At 39.0% G+C, this 23,719-nt stretch overlaps 2 protein-coding genes across 12 annotated transcripts; one reads left to right on the top strand and one right to left on the bottom strand.

The window, feature by feature from the left end:
* Positions 1-610: 610 nt before the first annotated feature.
* LOC129202518 (tRNA selenocysteine 1-associated protein 1-like) lies at positions 611-14,594 on the bottom strand. Of its 9 annotated transcripts, XM_054815451.1 has the most exons (11): positions 13,962-14,084; positions 12,862-13,046; positions 11,387-11,467; positions 10,317-10,393; positions 10,087-10,220; positions 9,353-9,484; positions 8,332-8,451; positions 5,994-6,189; positions 5,322-5,367; positions 4,276-4,444; positions 611-932 (listed from the first exon to the last, which is right to left on the bottom strand). In XM_054815451.1, the coding sequence occupies exons 4-10, from the start codon at positions 10,344-10,346 to the stop codon at positions 4,308-4,310; spliced, it is 795 nt and encodes a 264-aa protein (XP_054671426.1). In that variant the 5' UTR covers positions 10,347-10,393; positions 11,387-11,467; positions 12,862-13,046; positions 13,962-14,084; the 3' UTR covers positions 611-932; positions 4,276-4,307. The 9 variants fall into 9 exon arrangements, with proteins under 9 accessions (XP_054671426.1, XP_054671429.1, XP_054671428.1 ...); XM_054815448.1 differs by lacking the exons at positions 611-932; positions 13,962-14,084 and adding an exon at positions 14,455-14,593 and having other exon boundaries at positions 2,952-4,444; XM_054815450.1 differs by lacking the exons at positions 611-932; positions 13,962-14,084 and adding an exon at positions 14,148-14,168 and having other exon boundaries at positions 2,952-4,444.
* Positions 14,205-22,908, top strand: PAK1IP1 (PAK1 interacting protein 1). 3 transcript variants are annotated; one of them, XM_054815444.1, is made up of 11 exons: positions 14,205-14,332; positions 15,127-15,289; positions 16,182-16,302; positions 16,398-16,472; positions 17,128-17,180; positions 17,643-17,788; positions 17,878-17,975; positions 19,185-19,284; positions 20,814-20,940; positions 21,559-21,748; positions 22,809-22,908. In XM_054815444.1, exons 1-10 carry the CDS (start codon positions 14,270-14,272, stop codon positions 21,717-21,719), a joined length of 1,107 nt encoding a protein of 368 aa, XP_054671419.1. In that variant the 5' UTR covers positions 14,205-14,269; the 3' UTR covers positions 21,720-21,748; positions 22,809-22,908. The 3 variants fall into 3 exon arrangements, with proteins under 3 accessions (XP_054671419.1, XP_054671420.1, XP_054671421.1); XM_054815446.1 differs by lacking the exon at positions 14,205-14,332 and adding an exon at positions 14,408-14,425; XM_054815445.1 differs by lacking the exon at positions 22,809-22,908 and having other exon boundaries at positions 21,559-21,886.
* The last annotated feature ends 811 nt before the right edge of the window (positions 22,909-23,719 follow it).

Raw genomic sequence — 23,719 nt, 5'->3', positions numbered from 1 at the left:
CACCTTCAGAACTCAACTCTCCTCCTCTCATACCCTACCGCTGTAAAAACAATTTTATGTGCGGCAGAATCACTTGCAATGAGAAATAATCCCATCCAGGACATGGAACACGGGGTTTAGAAGTGACCACATCATCTTGCATAAACTGCTGGCATGTTACATCTGCACAGCGATTTTAGGATGAGGCTCTACTTCTACAATGCTCTTGTCAAAAAAGATCTACATCAATATAATCATCAAAAGACAAGAAAAATAATATTTTATCCTGGATTTGTAACTCTCTTTTTCCAGGAAATAATTATCATGCTAAATTCCAACTTAAGGGGAGGGAAGGAAAGGTATCATTATGTATTTCCATTACGGGAAGAGCAAGACTTACAAAGGGATATAAACAGTGAGCTTTGGTAACAGACACTGGTCAGGAATAATGTTGACTTCTAAAACAGTACCTGCATGGGGAACTGACTAAACTCTCTCCTGCACCGGACACATAAGAGACAGGCAAATTTAAAACAAGATTTCCTCTTTCTGATGCACGCTTAAGTATATTAAGGTAACCTGTAAACACAATTTTCTCTTCCACGTATGTGTCAAAGGCAGCTACACTATGTTTGCTCTGTAAATTCAAGTGCTGCTTTATTTACTTATTTTACTTCCATTTTTCTTATTTAGAACAATTTCCATATGGTGACATGCCTTTAATGACACTCATGACTCAGAAATACTCATTGATGTCGTCAAACAATGTCTATTGACATGAGTCACTGAAGTTAAATAAAAGTTATTAAAAATGAAACAAAACAAAAGGCAAATATATATATATCCAGCAGAACGATAGGGATCATCACCATTTGATCAATCTTCCCTGTGAGTTATATCTGCAAGTTACTTTGAGGTAGCGCTAGAAAGAAGCTGTTGGTCCAAAAGCATCCCTGCAAAAAGAAACATTCATGGCTTAAGTACCATTTAACCTTTTTGTACCCTTTTAAGTACTTCTTTACCCTTTTTGGCCTGTTTCTCCCTGTTCACTGTCTCTAGAATTAGTAGCCCCTCAAACCATCTACTAAAGCCTTTCTGTTCAGAGAGGTGATAGGAAACAAAAACACTTTTCTTGAAGAAATTAATGGGCTTTGAGTAAAGGCACTATCTGTTGCACGTGCAATGAAGAGTTTATAAAACCATGACTAGATATTCTTGCAATTAAAAAAAACCACCTTCATCAGGCTTAAAAAAACCCCCTACATTTCAGCTGGATGAAACAGAGACAAAACACAACTAGAAGTGAAATATGGTGTCAAAAAAGTTGTTTCTAAGACTTTTTTTTTTTAAATGTTCCCACTGCAATCAGATCTTTGTAGAACTGATGGCAAGCACCTGTATGATGTCTTCAGGTTTTTGCATAAGCTAGCTAACATAGGCTGGTAGCTGTAAAGTTCTAAGTTTACTCAGTAAAAAGCTTCAGCAATGCATTCTAACAGTTCTGACACACTCACTCTCCTGTATTTGGGGTTTGCAGGTAACACACCAGTACAGGAAAAAATTTGCATTCAGTATGCCTTTGCAATAAAGAATGTGCACTGCACACACCATCTTGATTGCACACATGCACTCCTGGCTGAAAAGAGGAATAGGCTAGTAAGGCTCAGGAGACAGAAAAGGAGGTCAGAGACCTATTTTAGAACAACATCACATGGGCTGAAACTAACACGCTCTCTTCCTCACCTCATTTTTCTGGACTAGAAGAAAATACACCCCCAACATTTCTCAGCTTTGGAGAACTAATGGCCCAACCAACCTCTTCCACTGCATTCCATAAACAGTACTTTCACTATGTGGGTACTTCACAGTCTGGAATAGAAGGCGCATGCATGTCTGAAAATGCTCTCTAATGCAGAGCACAGAGACCTTGTTAACAGGTAAAAAAAATCTGCATAAAGGGGGTGGCTACAGACTGTGACTTTTTGAGGTTTATGTACTGTGGTGATACAGTGTCAGACTAAGTGAAATCACATAGCTATGTGGGTCCCTCACTACACAGTTCACACATAGATCAACCTCCCAAATGCCAAAAAACAGCATAGATACTCCATAGTATTTCTGCTGAGCCAACACACATCCTTAGCATCCCATTTTTAACTGATACAATAAAAGGTTTCCACAAATTACTTGCTGTAACTTAAGTACAGCGTTAGGTAATGCTACACAAGCCACTTCAAAGCAGGATATAACCCAGGCAAGACCCGGAAGCTGTCTTGCTGCTTGTGGTGATGGTACTGGCTAGATACAAAACCCTTTGCTTAGCAGATCAGTTTGTACTACCAAGTTCAAGCACCACAGCTATGCACTACAACTGAAGGGGCATCAAATCCTGTACAGTTTTGAAGCTTTAACACTCCTATCCAAATTCAAAGGGCCTGCATCCACTATGTTGAGTTTCCTCCCTAATGCGGTCCCCTGAAGATTCCATACATGCACAGAAGCACCCCTTTTCCCACCCAGATTCTCTTTGCTTCCTTTATTCCACTTTCTGTCACATTATCCTTAATAATCTACCTACCATTACCCTCCAAAGACTCACCAGTTCACCTAAGGGAAATGTTCACCTAAGAAATCTATGTTCCCAGCTACCTTGCAGCTAGCTCTCCCCAAAGCAGGGAAACAGTTGCTTAAACTGTGATGCTACTCCCCCTTGCCTAGATGAGGTTTTTGGCTTTGTCTCTTCCTACATGCACATCTGCACAAAATCCAGGAAGAATAAACTTCCTGCAGTACTCCAGAAACCTCTTCTGTTTTAAAGCATCTGCATTTCATGGGCAGGACTTTGAAAATATCCCTAGCTGAAATTAAAATGTGAAAGGCAGGATATTCTGGTCAGCAGCTAGAAATGACCTGCCAGCCCCAAGTCATCACTCTGCAATACAGTATTTGTTTTAAATTTAAAGAACAGCATATAGGTTATGACCATCACTTTAATTACATTAAGCCATAAAAAAGCCAGAGAACTTTATTCCTATCTGCCATCACAGCAATTATGGTTTAGATTGTCCCAAAAACACACATGGCAGTACCAAAGCATCTTGACTAGCTTTAGTGGCTTCCACAGCTATGATAATTTCTGCTACCTTTTTTCTTGAAAGAGTATTCTTCTGTTTCCGGCCTAACTTATTTTATCATTATATATGTTAATTAGTAAATGCTTTTGCATACACACAGGCTTAAGTAGTCCCTATGACTGGAAATACTTTATACCCTCCAAGATGAGAACAGATTAGAGAATGCCACTCAGAAGTTGCTAGCTGAAAGCAAAACTTTCCTCATTGCTATCTCCCCTAATCTCCTTTGACTTGAATACTGAAAACTGTCATCCTACTAAAATTTTATAACCTCATCACTACAAAACTCCTAAACATGAAGACTGAACAAATTACAGATGTTTAGGATAGGGTGCAACTTAGTTGAAGTTGTTAGTAGGACAGGTTTTTGTTCCCAATGGGTTATTTTTCCTTCTTTAAACCAGAAAGTTATATTCTCCAAGGATTTTTAGGTTTAAGAACATGTATTGTTACACCAGTTTCTTTGCTGTAAAGTGTCATTTGAGAAGGCTAAGAAGGAGGGCAGGAATAAAGCTGTCAGTAGGAATCATCCTTAGTAAGAATCATCCTTAGTCTTCGCAATGTTTGCGGCTATGGCAGCTGAAAGTTTGCCCTTCTGTGTGTTTAGAATTGCTTTATCAATACAGTATTTTAACTGACCTAGCAGATCAATAGTAGTACAGTTAGCACCAGCAGATCGCAGGAGAGAGTGGACCCATGTGTTCCCACAGTAAACCCTGGGAGCAGCTCCCAAATGCACATATAATTTAAGCAAGCATGTTAAGAGCTTCTAAGATTGCCTAGGTAACTTGGAAATACATGAGAGCTAATTTTGCAAGTTTTTGCTGATGCCCATACCAAAGACAGGTGAAATACTCCTACTGCCTCCAGCTAAATTCCACAAGCCAGAAGAGAATGTGCTTCACACATGTAAGTAAAATCCCTTGCTGGCAGGTTTGCAGAAACAAAATTTTATTTACACAGGCAAGTCTATCTTTAGACCCCATTGAACTCTTTACATTTCTAGAATATTTACATGATTTCAAGATGCTCCAAGAGTAGGGTGATGAACAAAAAAAAAGATTACAGAAACTGTCAAAAGCATAGCAAAAAAAACCCAACCTATCATTGTGCTTTAAAACTTATGATCTAGAGTAATGTAGAAGAAATGTAATTTTAGCACCTTGGTCATAACGGTCATGCTATATAAGACACTTAAATAGCAGGGGGGATGTCAGAAGTGACCGTATCCAGAGGTTGCCAGTGACAATTCATGAGGGAATCATAGAGTTCTTCACTTGTCTCCATAAATTGTCTGTTCATTTCATCAACATCCAAGTAAAGCTGTGGATCTGAAAATAAAAGCCTGGTAAGTACAAGTATCAGATCTTGGGAGGCATGCACACAAAACAATCACAGAATGGTATGGGTTGGAAGGATGGGACCTCTGGAGATCATCTAGTCCAACCCCCCCGCTAAAGCAGGTTCACCTAGAGCAGGTTGCACAAATGCTTAATAAAACGGGTTTTAGCTAAAGTTAATAATTTAATAGATTTAATATTAAATTTAACAAGATGTTTATTCACCTAGAATTTTTTAACAAACCTAGCAGGTCAACTTCTTTCAGAGTTTGTATATTAGAATGCTAGGACTCTATTTCAAGATAAAGAGCAGATTTACAGATAATTAACCATGAAACTCTCCCAAAACTCATTTCTACTACAATATACATTATGCATGATAAATTCTCTGTACACTAACACAAGATGTTTCTATGTGAGGAACAGTCTGCAAGCCTTCCAGGCCAAAAAAATTAAGTTTTGTACCAAATCTTTAAGTGCAAGCTGAAGCCTCCTTTTATGACCTGCAACATAAGCTTTTACCTCAGGGTTTGGAAAACAAAGCTTTTGCCAACTAGTAAGTTTAACATAGATTATGCTTTGCAGAATCAATACAGAGATATGACAAATTCTGTATTAGACCATTTTGGAAGGAGAATGAAGGCAAAGTTACAAGAAACCTACTGTGACGTGTTGTCAACAATGTCCCATTCTGCTTGACATGGTGTATACTATCAGCATTGCAATCCTACCTCATCTCAGCTATAACTCAGAGGACCCCACTACATCCGCTGACTTTAAGACATTCTTCATCCAATAGTCATTGGCTTGTATTGTTAAAGGGCACAAGTAAGGCTAATTCAAGCTGCAGTGATAAAATCATTATTACCTTCAGTTATTAGATCATCATTGATTTCAGTCATAGCTGAAGTTTCCTAAAAAAAGGAAAAGAAGAAAAAACTCCTAAGTTTAATCATAATCCATTTCAGAAAGCATCACAAATCCAAAATGATTTTGTACTCCCAAACCATTACCTCCTCTCACAGCTACAAGAATAGACAGTGGGTTTTTGTGTTTGCTGGGAAGGGTATTTGTTGGTTGGTTTTGGTTTTTTGTTTTGCTGTATGGATTTGTTGGGTTTTGGTTTTTTTTGGGTTTTGTTTTTTTTTTTTAAGAAAAACATAGTAAAGTTCAGGTTGGAAGAGACTTCTGGAAGCTGTAACTGATAAATTGGCTGACCTAAGACCATCTTACATCGATTCTTTAATTTGCTTTAAGCAAAGTACATCAGAAAAACAGGAACAGAAGCAGCCTACATGATCATGCTGTCAGAACTGTTATTTGGCATACACGAACAAATAATGGTGGATGAATCTCTAATTCTAAAGATGCATTACTTAAGCACTTCAAGATACCTCTGAACAAAGCCTGCTATTCTAACCTCTACACTAAGCACAAAGCATGATTTCAGTCTTAAAGACTTTTTGCTCGGACTTACAAATTCATACACCTTCGTATTTGCGAATTTTTTTTCTTTAAAGCAAGCGTGTAGTATCTTTACCTCAAAAACAGCTGGAGTCATAACAGCATCTCCTAAAGAGCAGTCTCCAACAGCTTGCATGCTATCATAGGGAGTATAGGAGCTGTAGTTGTATTCAGCGTAAGGATCATAACCCCACTGTGAGTAGTAGTTCTGATAATCTTGGTAATAATCATTATAGTTGTACGACTGGTACCGCTGGAATTCTGCTTTCAGTCTGAAACATGAGAAGTTATATGCAGTTAGAGTTTGAGAACAATAAACTGTAAAGCCAGTTCTTAAGTTAAACAATTTGCTAGTTTATGCATTTCAAAGTTTGAAAGGAAGCTTTTCTGAATAGTTGCCTAAGCAACAGTGTAAGTAACAGAACAAGATATTGTGTTTATACAGAAGCAAGTGCTCTCACCTTTGCCAATACCAAAAATAATTATTTCCATGGATTAACTCAAGCCATGACACTTATCAATATTAATGTTGAGTACTTTTAGTTTCTGTATAGGCAAGCTGCTGATAAATCTTTGTGCTCTGCTAAAAACTAATTTATTAAGACCAGAGACCTTTATCAAGCACAGCTGCTTTTAAGATGCATTCAGTCTTAATTAGCCCTTCTATCTTTTGTTTGGTTAATACTAAATCTTATTTCCAGAAACAAGCAGGTGAAGTCAGATCACCTGTTTCAGACTAGCATCTGACACTGCCTGCTAGTTTGCCATATCTACCTCCACCTGCAAGCATTCAACAGTTGCCAAAGTATAGCTGTCAGGTGAAGTCAGCACTGCCCATTATCCAGCATGAAGCTAAATCAGTAGGAAAATGACAGAACTCATTGGTTCTTAAGACCAAAGGGCCAGCTGATCAGTTTTCACTACCTTCCCTCTCCTGAGTAGATTTTTCTCACGGAACTTCACACTAATGACAAGACTCAATGCACAAGTGTTGCCTGTACTAAAACAGAGACACACTACATGAAATACATTCAGATAATCCAGCTGCACATTCAAAAAAATCCTCTATGCTTAGACATTTCTTTACTGATTAAGTACAGGCAGACCTCCTATGTTTGCAGAGTCCCATTTCTATGCATCTCTGCTTCATTACAGAAAAGTCAGATCCAGGCTTTTTGTGTAGATTACAGACTGAAGGAACTCAGAAATACTGATTCCAATATAAGTCATTTAGTGACAAACTACTCTGATGGCTGGATATTGTAATGCCAGGAGAACACTGTACTCAGCCATTCAGAAACAGATATAGTGATGTGTATTTTAATACCTAATTTGTTTCATTACTGTAAAGCTACACATACATCCTAATAAACAGGTATTCTATTGTCTTCCTACTGAGGTATATAAATTACTTGTGTCTCAAGGCCATCTGCTTCCAACTTCTCTCCTACATAAATCTCTGTAGGAAGGAAAAATACGAAAATACTGTTGACATTCTTCTGGATAGCAGAAGTGAAGAAACCTGTTTCTTTGATCTCTTCTTGTTTTCAAGTAATTTAGAACAATTCTGGACAGTGCTCTCTTGGGCAAGAGCATTTCTAAAGCAAAGAGGTAACATTTGCAAAATTATTCAGGGTGAAGAGAAACAAAAGCTGTTATTTTTACTATTTAACAGAACGCACAAGCTAACCTCATGACTAGACTGTAATTGTTTTTATATAAAGTTTATTTTTGTCTGTATCCTGGATCAAAGTTTATCAAATTTGGTATCAATTCTCTACCTGTTCAGAGACTAGTATTGTCTTAAATAACTGATAAGAGAACTGAGCTGGCAGAGTAAAAAACCCTCTCAAAACCAATCAACTTTTAAGTTCCCTACTGCTTTAATCTCTTGAAAAGCAAAGAATAGTATTCTAAAACTGCTCCAGTAACACCTCCTTTGGCTTCCTCCTTCCCCCTGCATATTCTGTATTTTTCCACATAAGAGTTCCTTCCTCTGCCAGCCTTTTGTAAAACTAGCAACATGCTACCTTGTCTAAACTAGAGGGAAAGGTCTAGAAGAAAAGCTCCCTAGCATACAAAAATCAGTGGTTGTCCCTTCCACCTTCTTCAGGCCCAAACCTGGAAAATATTTATGAATGCATTCAGCTTTGCTACTGTAAGAATTAAGGCTCATTACAACAACAGCTAAGCCCAAGTTACACAATCTGGCTAGACTTACAAGTTGGATTCCCCCAGCAATCCTGAAAGAGTTTGATAAATCCAAGTCAAAAATAATGCTTTTGTATTTTTGGTTTTGTAGACTGCATCATGTGTACAGCCATTATAGCAAGGGCCACATACTTTACAAAAGCAGAGCTACAAGAATCTGATTATTTAGAATTACTGTTATTAATGCACAACTCATTTGTTACCTTTTAGAAATTCCTATGCTCAGCCGGATTCGTTTTCCCCCCAGACCTGGTGCATTCTGGCAGTCTTGCAGTGCCCTCATCTGATCACCTTGCTCACCAAATCTGACAAAGGCATACCCTCTACAATTTTCAAAAGGGAGAAAACAAATTCTAGTATGCATAACAGTTACAAAGCTAATGAATTCAATTTCTGTCTCCTACAAAAACAGAAGATAGTAGCTACTATAGCTTCTATTACCTAAGCAACCTCTCTGGCATGTGCACATGCACAGAAGATGCTCTCATCAAATTAAAAACTTGGGCCAGAAGCAAAAAACTTGTTTGATAGCATTAAGATGCAACTTGCTGAGAGCCAGAGAAACAATACATTTTAATTGCTATAAGTAATCAGATTCTATATTTCTGCATTTACAGCAGTTAATTTATCAGTTAGTATTAACCCACTCCTACCACTGCACAGCACTAATATTCTTTTTTATTTGCTTTCTCTTAAGTTTCTTGAATTAGTCTACTACAGCCAGCACATTGTCTGAACAGCAAACTCTCTCATCCCTGCTTAACTCACTGCCTGGCCAATATAACTTCTGCTAGGCTTTATTTACTCATATTAATAGGTTCAGTCTCCCAACCCTCTAAGATTTGCCAGGCCTTACACTTTCTCCCACATGTAAGAAAGGAATAATTTTATCTTCCATACTGCAGATGACTAAGTGGACACGCTGCTGTATGTAAGCACAGCAGCACATATTTCAGCACAGAGCTCTCCCTTCTCCCACCACCTAATTTCTTTCATGCAGATATGCACATGGCTAAATTGAAGCTTATCACATTAACTGCTTAAACTAGCCAGAAAGTTTTAGAAACCCAAAGATCTATGCTGTTTTAAAAAAAAAGTAATGCTAGAGACTAATCTCTCTTCCTGCCTCTGAAGAAAATGCACACACAGTTCTGACACAAGTTCTTATACATTACTGATAGAAGCAAACATACTGACAGCATTACAAGTCTTCACAGGCATTACCTGGAATATCCCAGCAGGTCTGTTGCTATTTTGCAGTCAATACACGAGGGGTACCTCTTTAGGAAATAGTCATAGAGCTGGAAGTCATCCACTTCTGGAGTAAGCTCTCCAACAAATATCGAATAATCTGGTCTTTAAAAAGGTAAAAGAGAGCAATTGTCAAGCTTGAGACTAAGGTAGCTAATTGCAGTATCACAGTACCTAACATATAAGCAGGTAGTTATCACTAGCCAAATAAGGAGACAAAATCTGAGCATAGTATTAACTGCAAAACCCTGCTGAGTAATGTACAGAACTGCAATGCCATCACTCCAGTAGAAAGCTCTCAATTTCTCTGGGTCCATTCTACTGCTTTTGCAAAAAAAAAAAAAAAAAAAGCATTTCAATAAAGACCCATTTTATAAGAAACCTTTAGAAGTTGGTTTTAAAAATAAGTATTTACTGTCTGAAGTGAGGGAGGGGAAAGGAGGCACAAAAATACCAAGAAAAACTATTTACTCAAGTTACGGTTACATTCAAGAGAGCGATGACTATTTTGCCACCACTTCTCAGAGATTATGAGACAAACTACAAACTTCATTATTCTATTCGCAATATAGTTCCATAAGCAATACTTGGTGCATATGCACCACATGTGACATTTCAGGATTTTAAAAATAGTGACTAATGAATGCCATCACTTATCAATTTAAACAGACAAAGGATCAGAGCTTCTCATTTCAAAAGGTCTTTACCTTGTCCCTGAAGTACTACTAGGGACAAACTCTATTCTTCCTGGTTTTATTTTGTTCTTTTTCTTCCGTTTCTTCTGTGGTGTTCTCCACCAGCTGTAGGCCTGGAGACATTCTCTTTTTTTCGCCATTAAGTCCTGTTGGGAGAAAAAAAATCACCTTTATAGTATTTAGCCTCATTTACATTCCTCCCTCCCACTCCCCATCACCACAGGTGATTTCCCCATATTCACCTTGCCCTTGAAAGAAGCCTGGGGTCCCATTTCTCCCTCCGCCTCCCATGAGGGAAAGCAGCCTCTGGGGAAAACGCCTGGCAAAAATAACAGAGCCAAAGGATTGTATGAACAGCCATATTCCCCTGACTTGTCAAGCTGGCTAAAGGATTGACAGCTTCCTCTTGGAATTAGGGAAAAAGCAGATAGCCCTTCGATGTTGGCCAATCCTAAATGTTAATTAGCTTCAGGACTGGACTGTGTTCCACTTGAGCTCCAGGACTCAAAAAAACCCCTGCAACAGAAGAGTCTGAGCGATGAAGAGGCAGGGAAATCATCACTCTTGCCTAGAAGGGATCTCAGCTGTCCCTATCTCCCTTCACCAAGGAATTCTTCTTCTGTGAGATGCCTCTCCTCACTACCCAGCTGTGAGTCTCTCCCAGGCCAGGAACCACAACAGGAGGCCGATTAATGGAATGTAAGGAGAAAGCAGACCAGGAACAGGCACTAGCTTGGCTGATGGAAAACTCAAACCCAGATGCAAGGCCAGGAAGAAAGAGGCATAAAAATTGCCTCTTGGGGAAAAAAAAAAAAAAAGAAAAAGCCAAAACCCCAAAAACCACAGTTTAAAAAGTGGGGCAACTACACAAAAGAGGAGGGAAACAACAGCCATGTTAACACAGGTTGCCTCCCTCGCTTAAGATTCTGAAGGAGGATTTCCAAAACTAAGAATGGTGTTTCGCAGCATTTTTTTTTTTTTTTTTTACTTACGCAGGCTTTAATGTTCTTCCTCTACAACACCTCTACATATATCTTATATAGAGAGTGTTGTGCGCAAGGTCCTTCAGAAGAACTCATGCTCAAATAATCCAAACTGCAAAACTTAATGTTATGCCCCCAACCTGCTTCAGTTGATATGATTAAGTGTCCAAAGGACAGCCACCAATTACCAGAAGAAATCGTAGGACTAAAAGAACACCCAACTCAGACCAAGCTAGCTATTTCAGCTTTACATTTACTAGGAATTCTGAGTATGGTTCTGGAATCCATTTAGGCACTGCAAGCCTGAATTTCTGACCAAATGATCTTACCTGGCTTGCCATGGCTCAAACTGTCTTCAGCCTTTCTCAACGAATACAGCTGTACAGGTTCAGTTTACTGCACTCCTTCAGCTGGAAAAGATGTGCAGGAAGAACAAGAATCTTAACCTTGAGATTAATTACTTTCAAAGATGTTCACCCTGCCTTATATTTTTAATGTTACCAATTCAGACCTTAGAAATTTAAGTTCTGACTTGTCACTGCTAAAGCAGTGGAGATAAAGATATATGGCCAGTGAGACTATGATTAGAAATCATCTTCACTTTCTTAAACTGTAGTAGTCCACAAAGTTTTCCCACTGTCCAAAGCACTAGAAAATTACAGAGAGCTTTTAAGTCACCTATATCTAACCTTATATTTGAAATACCTACATATAATAACATAGTAATTCAGAAGATCCATGTTCTAAAATAGTTAAAAACAGGGCAAAGACAGAGGCTCCAATATGTTTGTACAACCCCTCTTTTTTTCCCCTTTTAGCCAAATTATAAGTTGATTTACTTGTACCACAAACCATACAGCTGAAAACAAGCAGTGCTACTTCCTATGTGCTAAAGAACAAGAAAAATAAAAGGAGAGCGGCACAGTACAGGTAAATGGGATCTTTCTCCACACCTTTTCTTAGGTATGTCTTCTCTCTTTTGCCTCTTCCATATATGGATTTCACTCACTACCAGTGAGTTAGCAACAACAAATGGCATTTTACTGCTATCATTAAACCAGTGGAAACGCTTTTCTGAAAAGTTATGTACCTCTGTTGATTCTGATACCCTTTCTTTAAGCTTTTTTCCCTAGTCATCCAACCAACGTAAGTCAGTGCAGAAACCAAGTTCATTTGCAAAATATTTTGCATCTACTTTCACACAGAGCTGTTCATTCACCACTGATTTTTTTTACATCCAGTGTTGTTCCTTCTATGCAGATAATTGATTGCTGAAGTTTTAATTCCCATTTCCATGCAAGAAATTTCATAATGTTTTACACACTGGCTGGTCAAATCCACATTTACATCATACAATAAATACAGAGCGTTTGTAATGCCTTAAAGGCTTGCCCACACAGGGCAAAAGTTCAGAGCACTACTTCATGGATTAGGCTAACCTGACACAGGATAGCCATATACCATAATTAGAGCATCCATGCATGGTGTTATTCGGGCTAACTATGCACTTCATCCCCACACCCATCCTTAAGCCATGAAAATAGTCAAGTACAAACAAGCCCGTAAATACTGACATATACCAGCAAGGTTAGTATATGCCCTCTTACTAAATCTAACTGTGCTCATTATAAGGAGTTATCAGCAGCAATTTTTTTCCTGTTAAAGAAGGTCATTAATAAAAATATCCACATAATGATGTTCCTCTAATTCAAGTAATTTATTAAAAGGAACCATGAACGTCTCTATGTTCTAAACACTGAAATACTAATTCTTGAATTCACAGCTGCGTAATACTTTAACTTACCGTCGTCTATTCGCGTGGATTTCACAGAAGATGGCACGCACTACAAAGCAGTTTTATTGCAAAAGACTAACAGAAAGCAAGTGATGCAATTGTTTCTTGATCACAGTTATCACAGACTTTTTGCAAAACTGCGTTTCTGTGCTCTTTCCCCGTGTGATCTTGACTGTCGCCTCTTGATCTTTTCACTAGAAAACAAAAATATTTAAAAAGTGGTTAAAAAATGATGTTAATACATGCTGTTTTAATATTTGCCTTAACTCTAACTGCAGTCACAGCTAGCTTATCATTTAACCAGTAAGACAGCTTTAACCTCCAGAATTCAAACACTTCCTTAAATGGATTACACATGGATTTTACCAACCTATGTATTCCACGTTTTTATTACGATGTTTGCACTAGCAAAAAGGTGGATGAAGCTATTGATAAATAAAATCGCCTGTGCAAAGACAGCTCACCCATGCTCGGAGGACAACCCTCCCCCTTCTGCATTTATTTCACCTACACGAGGAGCTGGGTCAGGGCAACGAGCTGGGGGAATCTTCCAGAGCGCCTCAGGTCGGCGCGGTGACCCCGGCCGAGCCGCACCGTGCCGTGACGCATTTTTATAAGCCACTCGGCACGACGGGAAGAACCACGGCGCCCAGCAAGAAGTGCGCCCCGCCCGGCCGCGGCCCTCCGCAGCGGCCACACTGGCGCCGAGGCCGCGCTTCCCGTTTATTGTGCTACGCGATAAGGCAAAAAAAAAAAACCCCAAAAACCCAACCCACTAATGAAATAACAATAATAAAAAAGCCCGAGGGGCCCTGAAGGTCGCGGCGCTCCTCAGGCAGCGCCCGGGGCGGGGTGGTTCACCGGTCGCGGGGGCGCTTCGGCCCAACAGCCGCCGGGCCTCCCTGCCCCGCGCGCGCAGGCCCGGGGCCCAGCCGCCAGTGAGGCGGCGGCTCTGAGGCCCCGGGGGAGGGGGAGGGAGAGGGCCACCCCCCCCCCCCGTCCCGTTGCGCAGTAGATCGGTTCGCGCCCCCTTCCCCGCTGGCGGCCCCCAGACCCCGGCCTCTGTAACCGCGATGCCCCTTTCCCCCCGCCCCGATCCCGGCACTAACGTCTCTCATCCTCCGCGTCGCCATAAGCAGCGGCGCGACTCCCGCTTCCGCCCTACGAGGCCCTCCCGCGCGGGCTGCCCCGCGCGGAGCCTGACCCGCGGACCCGGCGCCCTGGCCGCCCCCCCGGCGCTTCCCCCTCCCCAGCGGCTGGCGGAGGCCGCAGGCTCTTTCCCGAGGGAGCGCTACCGGCTGCCAGCCGCAGGTCCAGCCTGGCGCGGCGTGCTCAGCCGCCGACGCAGGCAGAGCGGAAGACGGACCGCAGTTGAGGGAGACAAGGCCCCGAGCTGGCGCTGTGCGTGGCGGGGCGGATGGAGCTGGTAGCAGGCTGCTACGAGCAGGTGCTCTTCGGGTTCGCCGCACGGCCCGCCGAGGTAACGGAGGGGGGGGGGAAGGGGAGGAACGCGCGCGCGCGGTGGCCGTTAGCTGCGCCCTAACGGCCGCCCGCCAACCGCCGTGAGGGAAAGGTAGCGCGAAAGCACGCCCCGCTACTTACCGACTCGTCTCTCCGCGGCCGCGGGGCCGGGCGGCGGGTGGGCTTTTAAAGCGCCGCGGGGGCGGGGCAGCCTCCCACAGCCGCAGGCTCGGCCCCTCGCCGCTGGCGTGGGGTGTGGGAACGGCCCACGGACACCCTGCTGCCCGACCCGGAAGGCGCGAAGGGCTCCCGGTAGCTGCGGATCCCTTGGAGCTCCGGGAAGCGAACGGCCGCGTGGGTGCAGGGGGCCTGTGGTGCAAGGTCGTTCCTCTCAGCCTTTCGGCGCAGAGCTGAGAATAAACAGCTGCGCAGGGAAAGGATGCCACATTGTCTGGGGGGCCGGTGCCAGGTGGAAGGCGTGTCTCCAGCCTGGAAAAAAGGAGAATCTGCCTCTGTTGTCCATGAGATTTATCTCTGTGCAGATACTTTTTCACATAGAGCTTCATCTAAGCCCAGCACCGATTACAAGAGATGGTTTGCACAAGTATCATTTGGACTAATCTCCTAACAGCACATTAACTCAACAAGATCCCATTATACTTATAGCTAAGTATAATTCCTTTGCATTTTACACATATACTTTTTCAAGTTTAGCTTAAAAAAAAAAAAAAGAAAAAACTTACAGGGTAATGAAGTTGAAGATCGCTATGGTAAGCTTCAGAAAGACCTGTTTATTCTATATTTCATTTACAGTCCTGGACGATTGTCCCTGATTTTACACATCATGCCCACTCTGCCTCATTGTCAGCAGTATCAGTGAATAACAGATATGTGGTCACTGGCAGCAGAGATGAAACAATCCAAATCTATGACATGAAAAAGAAGATAGAACATGGGGCACTGCTGCAGCACAATGGTAAGGGTTCTTCATAAATAGCATTAATGATAGAAACTTATAGCTGAAAAACTGGCCCTTGCCAGAGGAAGAAAATTGAAAATTTTTTTAGTAAATTTTTAACAGTGATGGTGTTGCAGCCATGATGATCTGATGATACAAGCAAGGTAAGTTTTTGAGCATAAAAATCCAAAAATAATTTTGCGTATTAGCCCAGAAATACAGCTGCTGCTTCCAATTATTTTTAGTTTTAACTCTTTAAGAAGTTATTGTCCACATATGACTCATCAGCCATTTTTATTCTATCAGGACAGTTTATCTAGACCATACCTACTCCCAACAACCATCTCCTTCTCCTGTCACAGACATACATGAGCCACACAAGAGAGTTTCTGTGTGAGAGCAGGCCACTCTGTTTGGGTCGTTTGTAGCTAAATCCTGATTGTCGTTTTCTCTTGATAACCAAGAAGTACATGGACCTAGACTGAATCTGGTACCTGTCTTCAACCAATGTATGATAAATTTGGTGCTTGTGGGAAGCAGCATGTGCAGTAAATTCAGCTGTGTGTCAAGAGCAGGGCTTTGATATGGGAGCATTCCTTATCACTGATAGAAGCTCTGTCACCTGTCCCACAGTGGTTGAGTACTGCTCTTTTCAGGGAACAGGACAGATGGAGTTAAGACGTGTATGGTGATAGGGAGGCTGATAGAGCACATCGGTGATTGAATATAACAAGAAAGTTTATGGGGGGCTTGTGAAGAGATACTTAGGAAATAATTCAGATTTGCCCAACGGTAGGGTAGTAGCTGGTATATTTTGGTGGTAGAAGCTTCTCTGTTAATTAATACATTCTCTGTGAGAAAATGTTCAGTATGTAAAACATTGTTAATAGCTCTCATTTGGATTTTGTAGGCACAATAACTTGTTTGGAATTCTATGGTACTGCACATCTACTGAGTGGGGCTGAAGATGGACTAATTTGTATCTGGAACACAAAGAGATGGGAATGCCTGAAATCCATTAGGGCACATAAGTGAGTTTCTTAAGTCTACATATTCACATGAGTTTTCATGTTTATTTTCCTTGTAAATAATATATGTGGCTAATACATTGTTTTGTTTTTATCAGGGGGCATGTGACATCTCTTTCTATTCATCCTTCTGGGAAATTAGCTTTGTCAGTAGGAACAGATAAAACATTAAGGTGAGTCTAAAACTGACGAAGAAATGCTGAAAACCATAGTTCAGTAACTCTTAGTAAATTGTTACAAGCAACAATTCCCTATTGGCACTAGACTGTGCAACACCAATAAAACATATTTGGACATCAAATGGTTCAAAGATCCATTGGTTTGTCTTTTTAAATTCTGGGTACCAGTGGTATTTTAAAGTCTTTTAAAAATAGCGCTTGCTGTACCTAGCCTCTTGTTATGCTCTGACTGTTTATAGTCACTTGCAGATGTATAAATACATTTGCATTTCAGAACACAATTTCTTCAAACTTCTGAAAGCTGTCAGGTTTTGTTCAGTCTGAGAAAAGTAATTTTTCACTTGGAGTATGTACATGTTGCTGTATATATGTGTTTTAAATACATAAAATGCTATTTAACAGGACAAATTTGTATTGGGCTCCTTTTGGGCTCTACATGGCAAACAGTGGTTTATAAAATAAATGTCACTAATTCAGCCTTATAGCATGCGAGCAATATAACAAGTCATCGCTTTCTTTTGCATTAAGGTGGCAGCAAAATACGTAGAGATGCTTAAAAGCTTCCTTTGGATGCCTCATGTCAGCAGATGGGACTTCAGTTTCACTGTGCTGTTTTTAACCAGAATGCACATTATCTATTGTCTTTCAGAACTTGGAATCTTGTAGAAGGACGATCAGCCTTTATCAAAAACCTGAAGCAAAGTGAGTTTATCAGTCTAAATCCACTACAAAGTGAAATTATATGGTTTCATTGTTTGTGTGAAGAAAAGTAGACTGGATTAATTAACAAGTCCGTTAATTGCAAGCAACTTTCATGTCTTTTTTACACATGCAGGCAAGCATATGTAAGCATATGTGCTTAATCATTTAGCAAAAAGAAAACAAAGTAAATTTTTTTTCCTTGAAATTTGGTGTCAGGACATTTAAATAAACGTGTTTTGGTTTTACTTTGCTTTATGCATTTCTGATAATCAGAAATAAACATTTAAGGGCATAGGTTACTTGTTTATTCTAGGTTACTTGATTTTTTCCTGAATTTTTCTCAGGTTTAGGTAGAAAATAGTGTTTAGCAGCTTCTAAAGATTCTTACTTTTAGATTTTCATGCAATATAGAATGCAAAAAAAAAAGTGTACATGTGTATACAAATGTATCAATGTGTACAGATGCCCACATAATTAAATGGTCCCCTGATGGAGAGAGATATGTGACCGTGATAACAAATAAAGTGGATATCTACAAGCTTGACACAGCTTCAATCATTGGCACTATCACAACAGAGAAGAGAATTTCTTCACTTAGATTTATTACAGTAAGTACAAAAAAGAAAGGTGCTGGGAAATTCAGTAGCTTGAAACACATGAAATTAATCACACTTGCATTTCTTTTTCCCATTCCAAGGATTCTATCCTTGCCATAGCTGGAGATGATGAAATTATAAGGTTCTACAGCTGTGACTCTCAAAAATGCCTGTGTGAATTTAAAGCTCATGAAAACAGGTATTTTATATTTGTATACTATTTAATTACTTACAGCAATGCGGACTACTTAGTAAAGTTCAATGACTTCTAATGTTCAGCATATTTTACTGCTGTTTTTGTTTTAGTACAGAAAGTAAGTTTACTTATGTGCTAAACTCCAAATTTGGGACAGACTTGATTGCTTTTAGTGTGAGCACAAGTACTGTGCTGTCCATGCACATTACAAAAATGACAGGGTATAGAATTAGAAATATTACAGTTCTAAATCTATGGTCTAAGTACAATATAAAATATTTAGGTCTAAATATAAGATCAAGATAGATCATATCTAAATATATGTTTTAAATCTAAGATCTCAATATACTGGCATGGATTTATGTTATCTTTTTTTCAGGAGGAAGGTCATCTTTCCCTCTTTCCCTCCCCAAAGTTTTGCTATATCAGAACTGTAGTAGGGTCTGTACTGCTTCTCAGGCAGAAGATGAAAATGGCTATACAGGGTTCCCAGTGCTCCACTACAAAACTGGACTGTACTGGACAGGCAGATTTGGTAGTGAGACATCTGGCAATGTTTTCCTGTCTTATCTTGGTCAGTCCTTGTGACAGTTGCCCTCCTGGCGGTTCTAAGTCTGAATTACCCAGCAGGCTCATCCCTGTTGCAAGCCCTGAAATAGAGCCACCGCCCCTGGCTGATGTGGAATTGCTCAGAGGCCAGTGGTGACTCTAGAACCATAGGTTGGTCACCCTGGTATATCAAAGCTTTGGAGAGGTGGTAAGATAAGGAGACGAAAACAGAAAATGTTCTGCTAAAGTACTTAGTTTTATATAGAATGCACATGTATGGGGTTTTTTAATTTATATATGTGTGTGTAAAAATATACACACATACATGTTGTCAAATACCAAATTTTTGTCCGAATGTTGATTTTAATTCATCAAAACACAAAAGCATTAGCCAAAATGTCATTGATGTGATTAATAATGTGCGCTTAAAAGTATTAGTGTTCTGAATTGAATCCTAACAAGCCTAGGGAAGGCAAGTGTTCCTACTGTAAATGACAGCACTCAAAACAGATTACCGTTCCAAGTTCCTGCCTGTCATTTGTGGGTCTTCTGTTCAAACTGATTTTTAGACTGTTGTGTATTCATCTTTAATTTCTGTCAGCTTACTGTTCTGAAATGAACTGCCATGCTATAAAGTAATGAAGTATTACATTTTCTTCACAGAATAAAAGATATCTATAGTTTTGAAAGAGAAGGACAACATGTTATTGTTACAGCATCTAGTGATGGTTACATTAAAATGTGGAATCTGGATCTTAATAAGGTTGGTCTATTAAACTGCTTGTTACATTTATGGAAAAATATCAGACAACCAAAATTGCAGACAGTTCTGTTATAAAGATTAATTTTAAATCACTGAGGAATTTTTACTTGAAATCTGAATGTCTTGACCTTCCTCCATGTTATGTTCAGTAGAGATGTGCATGTCTATGCACATATTTTTATGCACTTGTATATTTTTGTATCTTTGTAATTTTTTTAAACAAATTATAAAATCTGATGATATTATGGAGATCTCATCTCCTCTCTACATAAAGTCATGCTTCCCTTCAGATCTACCTGGCCAGACTATCTAATCAATTATATATCTTCTAAGGACTGCAGTGAATTTTTTTAATTGTCGATGACTGTCACTACTCTCTTAAAAACACAAACTCTGTGGTTTGGGGGGTGGTGGCTGTTCATGTACAGGGAAGAAGTTGTCCTTTTGAAAAATTCAAACACATTAATGTACTGGGTACTTTTATTTCCTGTACTTTCAGACAGTTCTGAATAGCATGGTTCAACAATGAATCGTGTCTTACCTTTAAAGTTTCCCATGTTTCTTGTTTGCTCTGGGGTTTGTCTTTTAAAATCATAATTAGATTTTTTTTAATTTAATGCTTAGTAATAAAGGATCTACTATATTCCACTGTAAGTATCTTGAATAGTTCAAATGTCTTTCAACATTTATACATTTTATATATCTCATCTGAATCTTCCCATTTTTAATTTTACCCCTCGATTATTTTTATACAGTAGTAAAAATTCCTCTATTCCATTCACCTCAGATTTCTGTTCCCTTTGTACATAATTGACACAGAGATCAGAGAACTGTTTACCTTTCTCTGTAACATTGTCTTTATTTTGACCAAATGTGTGATTTTCTTCCTGTGCAGGCAAATTTTGTAAAACTTTGTGTAACTGTGTGGGCTGCTCTGTCCAGCTCTATGAGGTAGAATATCCTAATACAAGTAGTTTCTGATGGGTTGATGCTGTTATGCTGCACGTGTGTTTGTGACACTTTATCCCCAATACCTGTAATAGGATATTTGCTCACTCACTTCCAGAGCTGACTGATACAATTCCAGTTAAGCAATTTGAAACACACTCTAAAGAGATTACTTTTAATCAGCATCCTTGTCTTTGTGAGGGAGAAAAGGAATCTGATGCAATCGCTTCACTCAAATTATTTTAGCTATACCAAAAAAATACCTATTACTCTGGAGAAACTTCTGAAACCATTAACAATTTTTTTTGGTGGGTCTATGACTCATCTAGTTATTCCTCCTGTTAAACTTACCCCTATGTGCCTGAAACCGACTGATTTTTCTTATCAAGGTATGTTCTGAAAGCCATTGGGAATTTTTTGTACAACCACCACTGAGGAACAGTATCAGGAACAGGACTGTAACAATATGACCATTAGCCAGTGTACAACCTCTAGTTCTAAACATTGTTAGGCACCAGAAATCAATGGAAGGTGGTCAGTAAGATACATGTTTAATTAATCTTTTGCTGTATTATCTTCAGATTAAAGATGTGCCGTCTTTACTGGGTGAAGTCAATACCAAAGCTAGGCTGACATGTCTTGCAGTATGGCTTGACCAAGCTTCAGAAACAAAAGAAAATTCTGATAAAGCTGCAACATCATCTCAAGGTAACAGAACTGTGTGTATTTTCGATTGTTAATGGGACTGTGAAGTGGAATATACTAAGTAGGAGGTTTTTACTATACGCATTGAAACAAGTTTTGGTATCTTGAAGAATTGGGGATATGATGCTGGCAAGTGACACAGATATCCTTACCAATCTGATAGTGTCTCAAGCCCGCATGTATGTATGAGGACATAAGCCTCTTTTCACTTTTATTATATGAAAGTTTTGTTTCCCTTTACTGGAATAACATACTGAAGAAACCACTGTGAAGCTTTTGAGACAGATAAGAAAAGACTAAACAGTTTGATAGAACTGCATGTCTTGTTTTCCTATAAACAAAATTGTCTCAGACCAGTGTAGTTAGGCAAGCTTAGGAAGTCTGGCTCAGTATTTTTTTTTTTGCTGTTGTTTTCCTGTACTGTAATCTATTTACATACTTGATCTTTAGATATTTTCGTCTCACAGGCAAAACTAGTATAAGTGGCACATTCCACTGTAAATAAAAAATAATTTATAACCCCTTGTTTAAAATGAGATACAAATAAGTCTTTATGCCATTTTAGGCTATAAAGACTGGACATAAATATATCAGTGTGAATAATTTCTTGCTTTTTTTCAGCAAATGAAGATAAAAAATCATCAATAGTCAGGAAAAGCAAAGTTTGTTGGACTGATAATATTGATAAAGCAGAAAAAAGAAAGCAAAAAATTACTCCAGAGAAGCAAACATTGGAAGCTCCACTGCAAAAGAAGAAAAAGAAACAGAATAGCTCAGCATGAAGGCAGCTACTTTCTTTCCTGAATTAAAAGTAAATACTGGTGTTGCTGTAGTTTTTATAAGGATGTAAACCTCTGATGGGACATATACCTCTGAACTGATCTGTTGTTTAAAAGTAATGAACATTTTTACCCTAATAAATCGATTGATCATTCTGGAAGTAGCAAAAGATATGGCAACTTTTCCTAAGTGAACAAAGCAAAAATAATTCCATAATATGTAATATTTATATTTTTCTATTAACAGCATACACTTTTTAACTGGCTCTGGAAAAGCCAGCTAAAATGATAAAAATAGCTGCATCTGTCTCAGTTACATTTTTGTCTCACTTAAATGCATATTGAAAATACATAAACTCTTTTGGTTTAGTGTTGGAAAAGTTACTGTTCATTTGACTTAAACTATGATACATTACTTTTCCTACTGTAAGAAGGAACATGTTAAAATTACTTAAAAATATGATGATCACATTCCATTCATACATTCACAGAAAATCATACTTTCTAGTTCTTGACATGGAGTTATACATTGAATTTATAAGCAAAATGTTTGCATTTCTTACCATGTCCATACTTCATGCTTTTTTTTTTTTTTAAATTCTTTGCACCCATGGTTCACATGATTGAAATCTTTTGTTCAGAACATGATACATATTTTTAGGTGGAAGAGTTCATATCAATAAGGTCTTACCTTTCTTCCCCCTTCCCATAGTATTTTTTCAAGTCCTTGATCTGAGCTGCACTGTTAAAAAAAAAAACAAACCTGAACATTTGAAATGTTTGTCGTGCTGATAAAATGTCACCCATCTGTTTCGCACTTAAACAAAACATGAATTCCTGGCCTTCTCGTTCAGTGGGAACAGGATCTTATCCTAAGTCTTATTACAAATATACAGTGGGAAAAACAAAGTTGAGCTGGAGAGAACAAGGTCAAATAGCTGTGCTAAATGTTCTGTTTATTTCTTTTAAGGCATTTTAATGTTTTCTGCACTACTGGAGTGGTCATTATTTCTTCTGTTTTCAAAAAGTAATTGGAATTATGCTTTATTCTGATTCACTTTAGTAATAATCTGTTCCTCCTTATTTGTGTAGCAAGAGAAAAGGTGGAGAAAATCAGAGAAAAGATTGAGCCAAATGGCAGGAATGCAGTCTGTCTTGGGGATGTAAAATAGGATGTAACTCCAGCTCCTCTCTGTGTGTGCTCTGACACTGAAACAAAGTGAGCATCATCAGTGCTGTTACAACATTGTTCATGTGGCAATGGCAGTATTCCTTTGGAAGTGGGTGTCTCTTTTTATCTTCTGTAACTGTTTCCCATAGATAGATAGATAGATAGATGATCACAACCCCTTCTCTGAATATGCAGTATAGTTGATTTATATGACCTCAGTTTAATTTGACACTAAAGGGATTTCAGCTGTACGTTAGTTTGAGTTTACACAGCTTTTAACTTTAATAATACCCTGAATGTGTGTGCACACAAACACGGGCAAATAATAGAGAACTTAAAATGGTTTGTAGACTTGGCAGGAAAGTTACCAAGTCAAATTTTTAATTGATAACAAGACTCCTGTAGTAAATATAGGACTTAAAAAGTATAAGCTTAAATAAGAGAATTGTGTAAAGTGTTTTCACTTGTAAAGTGTTGTGTCTATTTTATAGTGCTTATCTTATGTCTGTTCTGGACATAATGGCTGCCCCTACTAAAACAGGTTTTATTGCTTCAGTTTTTAAATACGTGAGCTCATGGCCACGGACATCACAATTACAGAAGCAAGCTCTCATGAGTACCAGGAAGAATCCAGTTTGCACATAATTTTAAGAATTAAAAAGCAAAAATTCCCCAGAATTTTGGTTCTAAGGTTTTGATTTACAAGTAAATATTAGGCATTTGTAAAAATCCAGATTCCCTCTGTAGTAACAAAGAATTATGCATCTCATGAGACTCGGAACAATTTGTGAACTGGAGACTGAGAAGGAAAATCCTAACAGTTTTTAAGGTG

The sequence above is a fragment of the Grus americana genome, chromosome 2 (assembly GCF_028858705.1).
Source record: "Grus americana isolate bGruAme1 chromosome 2, bGruAme1.mat, whole genome shotgun sequence".
Taxonomy (NCBI): domain Eukaryota; kingdom Metazoa; phylum Chordata; class Aves; order Gruiformes; family Gruidae; genus Grus; species Grus americana.
This window is presented reverse-complemented; position numbering and strand designations above follow the sequence as displayed.